This window comes from Symsagittifera roscoffensis, chromosome 7, assembly GCF_963678635.1.
Source record: "Symsagittifera roscoffensis chromosome 7, txSymRosc1.1, whole genome shotgun sequence".
Lineage (NCBI taxonomy): Eukaryota > Metazoa > Xenacoelomorpha > Acoela > Convolutidae > Symsagittifera > Symsagittifera roscoffensis.
Genome location: NC_087068.1, coordinates 7,629,851 through 7,640,445, shown reverse-complemented (window position 1 = coordinate 7,640,445; position 10,595 = coordinate 7,629,851). Strand labels below are relative to the sequence as shown.

The 10,595-nt window shown below is 38.4% G+C and overlaps 1 protein-coding gene across 1 annotated transcript; it reads right to left on the bottom strand.

The window, feature by feature from the left end:
- Nucleotides 1-221: 221 nt before the first annotated feature.
- Nucleotides 222-7,925, bottom strand: LOC134851084 (coronin-6-like). Its single transcript, XM_063867007.1, has 6 exons — nt 7,734-7,925; nt 6,672-6,831; nt 5,743-6,436; nt 3,776-3,932; nt 2,480-2,771; nt 222-1,936 (listed from the first exon to the last, which is right to left on the bottom strand). Exons 1-6 carry the CDS (start codon nt 7,911-7,913, stop codon nt 1,722-1,724), a joined length of 1,698 nt encoding a protein of 565 aa, XP_063723077.1. The 5' UTR covers nt 7,914-7,925; the 3' UTR covers nt 222-1,721.
- Between the last annotated feature and the right edge of the window lie 2,670 nt (nt 7,926-10,595).

The following is a 10,595-nucleotide window of genomic DNA, read 5'->3' as shown; positions in this document are numbered from 1 at the left end:
TTCAGGCATCAAAAGAACCAAAAAAGAATGCAAACACCCATCTAAGAAACATCTTAGCTTCACGTGTAGCTCAATTTTGCTCTTTCAATTCTCTACAGAGCCCCAATTTCAAACGAGATTATTCTGCAGTACTTTATTTCGACTATCCCGTTGCCACTCACTTGTGTTTTAAATTGTCCATCCGCCTTGCATGAATTCACTATTTGATAATTGAAAAGATGGAGGAAATGGAATACTTATATTAATGTCGTTCACTGTTTTAGGTGAAGTAGCGAAGTAACTAATTTTTATCCATTCATTTTTATAGAAAAAGGGGACGGGTCTTATTTGATGGTCTTAATACATTCAAGGTCGTCCGGTCAAATTACTTTTTGTGTGTTTCATTCTATCTACTGCACAAACACTACTTGCGTTAAAACATCCAAATCAGAAAGCGAGCGAGTTGGTTACAAATAAAAAAGATAAATTTGACCAGATTTGATTGTGAAACTTGGGGTGAGGGTGGATCTTGAAAAGCATGGGGGGAGGGTGAGAGAATTGGGAATGGATGCAGCACAGTACAGCACAACACTTGACCTTCAAGTTTGGCAGTTTGATAAGTTGTAAAAGTTAAGACAAACTAATTAACAAAAGCAATGACCCTATTTCTGAAAAAGGTAGCATTAAAAGCTAGTTTTGCAGACACACTCAATGTCAAAGCCAATGAAAATTCAATTTTCCGTTCAAAACTGCAGCTAGCTCTTTCTTAAATTCATTTTGTCTGTCCAAACTTTTACATCTCTCTATAATAGCACAGAAACTAAGAGGTCAGGTCAGGTCATCAAGCACTCATTAAGGGGGAAAACGAGAGCTAAGAAGCAGGAAAAGACAGGTGCTAAATTTCTCCTAATATTTTTTTGTTTAACACTGCAAACACTGATTCATCTCATAATTTCAGGTAGTTCATAACTTCATCTCATAACTTGATTGCATTCAAAACTTGACCAGCCAAAATGGCGTGTGAGGAAAGGACATTCATATGAAATTAAATTTAATACATTATAAGAGTAGGGTTTACTAAATTGACTTTACAAAAATTAAAAATATCTATGACAAAATAAATTAAGCCAGCGATTGTTTGTTGTAATTGTACTGAATAACATTGACTGAGCACAAGTGCATTGCAATTCATGGATATCAAAAGCAGCCATCATAAACTAATGCGCTCGAAAAACATGAGCATACCTGATGACACGCAACAATTTATTGCATCTTTTCTGTTGGTTGTTTGTAAATCGGAGAGAAAACACTTATAAATTAAAAAATTACACTACAAAAGACCGGCGAAAGCGCCGCTGAGCAAGTTACAAAGACTGGAATTCCGACCAATTACAATCACTCAATAAAATGCGACTCAAACTCACGAATTAAGACCGGCATGCGAAACGAGACAGACGCCAACATTGACATACAGCTGAAGGTTGAAAAATTAAGAAGTCACTTTGGTTTTGTCAAGGCATCAGAGACATCCAAATCCATTACATTAACAATTATTTCTTCTTGTTGATAAATATAGTCAAACTGCTCATAGGAGTGTAAATACGATTACTTTTCAATGGTTTCTTTGCTGTTCAAGACTCTTTCTCAAATTGGAATTAACTCAAGTGACATTCAACTGACTTGTTTTTCAAACGCCTGCTTCTTTTCGTGTGCTTGATAACTGTCAACATCATCATCAGCGATCAGTGTGCAATTCCATTCTTAATAGCCAATTCGTCCAGCTCATTGTTCAGTTCCTGTCTGCTGCTGTTGTTGTTGTTGTTACCACCTTGGTTGTTCTGCTGTGCTTGTTCCAGCTGTTCCTCCAGCTGTTTGATTCTGGCCTCGTGAGCCTTCACTACCAGAGTTAGTTTCCTCATTTCATCCACTAGCTGTGCAATGTGTTTTCCACTTTGTCCTAAAAATTACTTATTTAGAGCAAGTTGTACATTGTTTCTCTATTCACGTCTTATCACGTGCACAATAAGCAATCAGAACGTTTCTACTGACAAAAGTCTACAACCAACTTGAAACATAAGTTGAGCCATTTGAACCAAATGGCTTTTCATCAGAAAGCAACCAAGTCTAAGTTCCAAAAAGATTATTTGGTTAGCGTTTCCAGTGAACATTATGAAGTAAGAAGATAAGTATAAATTTTATTTTCTTGCACACTAACACTAAGCTCAGACTTACTCCTTGAAACTCCTGTACCTCAAACTTAACCAGGAACCTTTTTCATGTTGCCGATTGTGGTTTGTTGATTGATAGATAAGCTGGCTGATAGATGAAACAGGTAAACAATTTTTTTTTCAATATTACACTAATCAAGCCGAAACGCACAGAGCAATGAAATAACATTATTAATTTAGGCAAAAACACAGAATTAAGGCTAAAATATTCCAACCAAATTGCATGTAAACTGATTATCTTCCTCTTCAATTTTATTTCGGTGGAGACGAACCTTCTCTTCCGTCGCCTTCTCCCCCTTTATCAGATGATCCCCCGCTGTGCCCATTGCTACTGCTTCCTGCTTGAGGCAACAGACCAGCCGCCTCCCGCTCTCGATCATATCGACTCATCTTCGACTGTCCACCTCCGCCACTTTGTCCATACTTCTCATCTGCTGCCTGCTGCACTCTGGCTTGTGCTCTGGCTGCAATCATTTCTGCCCTGCTCATAGCAGACTGCTCCCCTCCTCCAGGTTTCGACTTCTTCTTATCCTCGGGTGATTCCACTAAAGATTGGACTGGAGCCTAAACAACCACACAATATGCTGTATAGAGACACTCCCACATCAAACCAAACAAGACTGCTCGTATCAACGCGAAGCTCTGAATGTTCCGACTGCCTTTTAAGGTTTATGGAGCAGTAATAACATGCAAAATTACATGTAATAAAATAAAATGAATTTTTTTTTAATTTGAAACTTTTGTGGAATTCATCCCCCCACACGCCATATAAAACACAAAGTGATAGGTTTCGCTCCTAGTGACAAATCAATTATGGCAAATAAGCTTCTTTTAACCAATTTGGAACAATTTCTAAAACGGATTAAATCTCCGCTTACGCGTTAATAGCGCGAAATAAAACGTGCATTAATTGTCCCAAATTGGCCAAAATGGCAATCTTTAAACCCCCATAACTTTACGAAAAATGATCACAGGTAAAATATCTTTTCAAATTTAAGCTCAGGACAACAATACCTTTTGAATGATAAAAATAAATTCCGTCAAAAATTTCTAGTTAAAAAGTCAAAAATTTGTCTAAAAAAAACCACCCCGTGCACAAATATTCCGTTACTTTCGTTACAAAAGTCGGAACAAAAATTTTTTTTTCGTCACAACATGAAGCACCCTGCGAATAACTCAATTGTTTTTCAAAAATAAGCACAGAGGCAAGTTCTTCAACTAGACACGGTTCGCTAAAACTATCATTTAGGTAAGCTGGAAAAATCATAAGTTTTCAAGATATTAATTAACCAAGAACTTTCTCGATTAGCTCTTTTGTTCCAAATACTTTATTTCCAATGACCTATAAGTTATCAAGTCCACTTCGAAAAACAGATACTCTCTGTCTCCCTATGTTGAATGACACAAAGCGTAAATATGACTGAATGAAGTTAAAGTATCCTGATTGTACCATGATGGGATCTCGATTAGCCCTTTTATTCCAAATACTTTATTTCCAATGACCTAAAAGTTATCAAGTCCACTTTGAAAAACAGATACTGAATGAAGTTAAAGTATCCTGAATGTACCATGATGGGGTCTGCGTCCACTCCGGTCTGCCACTCATCCGCCTCTATGGCCGGTCTGTTGGCAGCCGTGTCTGGATAGAGATCAGCCTGGAACATGTCACTTTTCCTCGGCACTGTCCAACTCACCACTTCAATCATGTTCTTGTTTGGCAACACCCTGCGAATAACTCAATTGTTTTTCAAAACAAAGCACAGAGGCACAGAGTTTTTCAGAACGCTGCGATACAAAACAAAAAGGCCGCAAAGTCGGAAACAAATCAAAAAAATTCGAACATGTAGAAAAAAACTAGATCTATCAAAACGAATCAGGCTAGTTTTGAAACAAAAACATGCCTAGACAATATTATGTGAAATTCAAATCAGAAGAAGATGGGGTAACAAAGCCGAAAATACCTAAGCACTCAAAGCCGAAAAAAAATCAACAAGTCCATCTCCCACATAAACACACAAGCACAAACAAAAGCTTTACGCTCGTCGAAAGACGCCATATGAGGCCATTAAGCCGATATAGTTTGGACCCGAAACCTATCAAGTCGAGAAAGAATAAACATAGCCAAGTAACAGTTGGAAAAGAGTAATGAACGCAAGGAAACTGAAAAAAAACCGACCTTTTTTTCAAGAGCCTTCAACTTTTGAATTTCGAAGAAAACAAATAGATGGCCTTAAAGCTCGAACTTGTAGAACAATTTATGATTGACACTTTTTTTGTTAAAATTAACCCAATTTAAAAAAAACTGGATCAATACGTAAAACTTTCATTTCGCTGCGAAATCTGATAATTTATTTCCACTTTTTAAATCATAAGTCGATCACGTTTTTCGTGACCTTTACACTTTTGCTGTAAGTTAGTGGAGTTTGCCTTCCTTTTAACACTGGAAATGCACTGAACTTGAAAAGAAATCACAAGTCAAACCGCGAAAATCAAAACTGAGCGTGAACAAATTTTAAGACTTTTTCCTGGGAAAAAAACAAACCAAAAAATCAGCAAGACCTATAAAAGAGTTCCCACTACGTTCATTACTTAACAAACAAAAAGCCGAAAAAATCTTGCCATGAAAAACAAAAACTTGAGCTATTGTTTCTATAAAAATTTTAGCAATTTCTGCAATCCAATGAGCATAAAAATTATGTTTAGCTTGAAACGACTCAAAACTAGGTCACTAAGCGCCGAAATCATTTGGGAAAATAAAATTTTCAAGCGAAAAAAAAAAGAAAAACATTAGAAGTTAAGAAATTACAAACACCAGAAGTAAATCGAAAGACTACAAGCAATTACAATGTGAAAAACACGCAGCAAAAAAAAGACACATTTATACGATGTGGCAACTGAACCGCCAAAAGATAAGCAGACAATTTTTTTTGAAACGGATTTTTTTCCCGTTTGATTAAAAAATCAGGTCCTCTCAGTTTCGAACCCCGAACTATTGCTGTCCCAGGCATATTCGTTATATCCAGGCCAAAGTACCGTAGACGAAGAAGTTGTAATTCAGAATGTACCGAACATAAATGTACCTTTCTAATTTTGACCATTCTGTGAACATAAGTTATTTGCCGGAAAGAAAGTCTAGTAACCGATTGCAAAACCCTTGCTTATCGCAAGGATAAAAAAAGACAGATCGTCAGCTTTGAAAGCCCTTAGAAAAACTATAAGAATACTTTCAACATGCATTAATTGTCAATTAATATCACTTTGGCTAAAATGCTTTTTTGATTTGATTGTTATTAACATATTGCAGTTTGACAAATTCTTAACACTAACACCTTTTGTGCCTTACCTGTAAAAAGAAAGTTTAAGCTTTGATATATGTACAACTTTTGTAAACGTGCAATTAGAATTATCAAAAGGATAAGGATTGACCAAATTATATATTTCGACATTGACCAACTTATATAGCTATGAAGTGACGGGCGCGAGCTCTGGATCAGATAATCCAAAGCCCAAACTACTACTACTACTACTACATTACCTGTAGAATCGCATGATCTCACAGCTCATAATGTTCAATCCTCTCTTAGGCAGAGATGCAACTCCTTTGTGTGGTTGTGGGTAATTCTGCAAATTCAGATACACAATGTCATTGCTCTTCACTTCGTACAGTCTAATTGTGGTGTCTCCTCTTCCCACAAGGTAAATCATATTCGAATCTGGATCATAAATTATGAAGAGAACTCCACTAGTCTGGTCCAGTTCTTCTTCCATGAGAGCTCCAGATTCCAATGTCGGTTGGCCAGCCTCTGTCGATATGCTCCAGAGTGCGTACTGTCGAACAGACTGTTTACCAAATCCAGTACTTACCAATCGATCATTTTTCAGACACTTGATTTGCATCTGTTTTTTGCCCTCGTGTGCTTTGTCTGATGTAATCTGGATCATTTGCTGTCCTGGTTCCTTTCTTGGATCGTATAACCTGATGAAGAGGTCTTTAGAGGATGTTGCGAAGTATTTTCCGTTCCAGCTCCAGCTTACACAGAACAGCTGTTCTGGTACTTCCACATGGAACATGGCCTCTTCATTGAGTACATTCCAGATCAGAACAAGATTGTCCCCACCGGCAGAGAGTAAAACATTAGCGGCGGATGGGTGCCACTCAATGATGTGGACCTTCTTCTGATGGCCATTCAATTCTCTGAAGGGAATCTCAATAGAGTGTGTCATTTCTCCTAAAACAACGCAATGAAAAAAGCAAACAACAATTATTGACCTTATACCACAAACAACGAATTTTTGTGTGGGATATGCCCATGAAAATATCTTCCAAAAGTGGCCTTTTAATGGCACCAAGGAAGTCTTTGCTACCCACAGCTGAATAAAAGAAAATTTTTTCATGCTACTAAAGAAAATGACAATTAGGAAAATAACCAAAAAAAGTATTCGTCATATTTCAGTGACACTCACCCTCGGGAATTTCCCAAACTTTGACAGTTGTGTCGTCTGAACACGTGGCCACCATGTTATCATCAAAGGGATTGAATTGGATATCAAGGATGTCTCCGCTGTGTGCGTCGAAACGAGGATACGCAGCGCTGAGTCGACCATTCTTGCTCAAAGGAATAGCCTAAAAACAGATTTAAATTTGCGCAAATTTTGTTATAGGAATCCAAAATTGGTTAGAACTAATTTTTAAAATATTTACAGTTAAAGCTAACGCAGTCGACAATATATTTAATTCAGAAATGAGTAAGCGGTTTCGGTGCAATTTAAATCTTGGTACTAATTTTTTTTGAGCCCTCAAACTACCTGTGGTCTTTTTTTTTCCTTCCCTCTTCGGGTGCTTCTTTTCCCCCTTTTTTTCTGATGCTATTTCATCCTTTTTTTTTTAATTTTTAAACTTTTAAGCTAAAAAGTGGATTTCAATAAACTTATCGTGGATTATTAAATTTAGAGATTCCAGATCAATGATCCTCCGAAACATCAGTCAACCGCATTTGTGACACAAATTTACTAAATAAGTTGTGGTAACTTAACGCGTGGTATTTCTCCCAAAGTAAGCAAGGCCTGTTCAGATTTAACTCTAACTGTCAAGCTACTCATCAAAGCAAAAAGAAAATATGAACCAATCATGTACACTACTTGTGTCGAGGGACCAAATAGGTAAACTAGAACCAAAGATCCAATCAGAAATATCATTTTTAAACCATTTAAAAAAAGTGAAACGATTTTTTTGTTGGGAAGGGTGACTAATTACGATTAATTGTGACTTTGCGTAGAACAGAAAATTTCGATAGCATATATAATTTAAAACTAAATATTTTGCTCTCTGTGCTTCAAACGAAACGAAGTACGGAACTGATCAAGAGAAAACGGCGAAACTCTTTATACCACAGGCCACCGCTGAAAAGACTTGAAAATTATTTTTCCATCAATCCTGCGCGCACCTGAATTTGGATTAAACCAGAACTCACTCACCGCTTTTGATATTCGATTACAAAAATACTAATTTTAAAGTTCAATTGGTACCTGAAACGCTCCTCCCCCGCCACAGTCGATGCAAAATGCAAGAAACTTCGGGTTGGCAGCACATAGCGGATTGTCACAAGAGCTTGTTGAGTATCTGAAGTCTTCGTAACATAGCTCTCGTTTAAGACTTGTCGAAAATACGTGCCGATATTTGCTTTGTGGCACGCGAAATGAAGTCATTTTACTCTTTAATAAAAATAATTTGTCACTCATCAATCAAAAATTTCATGTTTAATTTACTCTTTTTAAATTAAAGAGCAAAATGAAACCGGGCAAAATCAAAGCAAAAATTTAACGCCGCTTACTAAAATTACTCCCGCTTACTTAAATCATGTAACAATTATTATTTAACAATTTTTTAAACTTAACCACAAATTACTGAGAGTTTTTAACATATTTTCTAAGTACACTCAGAAGCTCAGGGCATGTAGACAACAAGTTTATCGTCGCTAATTGTCGGTTGAACAATTATAGTCCACTTGCGCTTGAAAAAAGGAATTTGCAGTGCACTATTAATGTAACATTCGTCTACTGCAGTCACACATGAGGCTTAAGAAAAATAGGCCCTATAACCACTGGCTCAAGGGTCAGGGACACTATCTCTTGTGTTTTTCTACCTCAAGAACGGTCGGAGCCAGTTCGGTTCGCTTGTGACATGAGACTACGACCCGTTACAGCTTAAAGGCTACTACTAAAATATCCCCCCACTCTAGAATTAGAAACGTCCCCATACTTAGGTCTCTAGATACCCAAAATACATGAACGCCGTTAAAAACCGGGTTGGAACAATCCGTTAAGTTACTTTTTATTAGACAGTGGAACTTTGATCCATTTCAGATGGATCAACCTAAAACTCGCCTTACCTCAACATAACAATTATAAAACACACTCTAGGAATTTAAATTTGTACTCACATAGTAGCACGCTCAAGAAGTGGGAAATAATCCAGTCGGTAACTAACTCAAGAATTAAATAACGTAACTAAATGAGTCTAATGTTTTATAGTTTTAACAATGAGAACGAGTTTATACTCTAGACAATAGTTTTCTTGTGAACCATTAGGACACTCAAGCTGTCCACCTTTCCACCGAAGGTTCACTCTAGTCCAGTTCCGAATAATACTCCAGTCGTTATAATCCAATTCGAGGGAATGCTCTCGTCTCTGTCACAGATGGGACAGCTCTACTCTCGATTATTATAGTGATGGAAATTGCGAATAGCAATTTCCTACTGCTTTTTCTTGCGACTTTCCCGCGTTTTCGACTCAATTGTTCTGAAATTGTTCTGATCTCTTTTTCTGATTTTCAGTTCTCGCGAGAAAATCGTGCATGACAGGTTCCATTCGAAATTTTGAAAAATTAAATTTCACTCCAAAATCAAGTGTTTTTTGCTTCTCTCAAGGTCAAACTTCCAAATATGACCGACTGGCACATACTCCCCGGACTCGAGATCGATGTCCTCATCGCGCGCTGTCTTCTGCCAGTGAGTCCCAGAAAAACCGAGTGTTGCTCAAGATACAGTGCCAGTGGTCATTTACAGAAGTTTGCAGCAGATTTAAGCTTATCTACACCCCAAAATTCACAGCCATTTAAAATTTTCACACTATTGCTAAACAGCAACCAAAATCTGCATACACCTGCACCCTTGAATTTTCGCTTTTCAAGCCAATCATTTTAAAATCTCTTTTGTCCTATTCAATCAGGAAATTGTCATGCAGCACTTCGATTTATATAATAAATATAGTATATTAGTAACAATATTTGCTTTGTTAAAATTTCTTTTTCGTGAATCCAAGTTTCACTCGGATCCACGCTCAAGCCCCCCTTCCCTCTCAAGACTCAAGATCCATCCGATTTGCCCATTCATCTCGTGCTCTTCGCCTTGGAGGTACTGCATCCTGAAGTGCTAGATGCGGCAAACTGTCTCAACAGTTCCTCTTCATCATCGGAACTAATCACAATCTCCTCCCAAGCCTTCAGCTGTTCATAGGATCGCATCCATTCTCTCTGCTCCTGCAATCTCTTTGCTTGGTTGGGTAGTGCCTTCACCCTAGCTTCTCGGTTCAAGCAAAAGGAGTTGTGCAGGCTCAAGCTCACGTTCTTCGCCAGGTCTTCCCCTAGTATCGACTCCCTCGCTTTGGTATTGTCTCTAGACATCTTACCCACTCTTTTCCATCCTGTCGTGATCGCATTACGATGGGTTAGCAGGGGTCTCTTGAAAGCTTCCGGCCCAATCTCGGCCTGGAACTGTCGATACTCTTTTTGATGTTTTCTCATGTGATCTTTCGTTGTCATGTACAACCAAGACGTCAGTGTCGCCCGAAACCATGGAAAGTACCTCAAGCGACTCCATACGTGCCTGACTTCCGTCGGTATGGCGAATACTTTGCACGCAGTCTCAAACAACTCGAGTCTCCTGCTGTAGTCTATCGCGTATATTGACTCAGCCGTTGGCATCGTCGCCTCCCGATACTTCGTTATATTCTCTTCTATCCATCTCAGAGCTAACATCGTACTCACTACTAAGAGCGTCACCTTCTGCCGGTGATCCGGTAGTCCGATCGACCGAATTTCTTCCACATCCCACACCAGGCAAAGGTTCTTGTGATCTGGATACCACACCGTTTGTGCCAAACAGTGGCATGGGCATTCCCCATGAGAGATCTCAATGCTCCTGAGATTACGCTCCCCTGAGGCTTCCAAGAGAGGCTCAAGCTCCATCATTTTCTCGTGCATCGTGTCGTTGTCTTCCAGGTTCGGAGTACTTCCCACAGGTTTCCCGATCACGTTTTGTCTCTCGTGATCGCTCGTGTTTTCTCTTTCCAACTTCAGAAGATCTTCTCCCCAGATTTCGCTTAAGTCA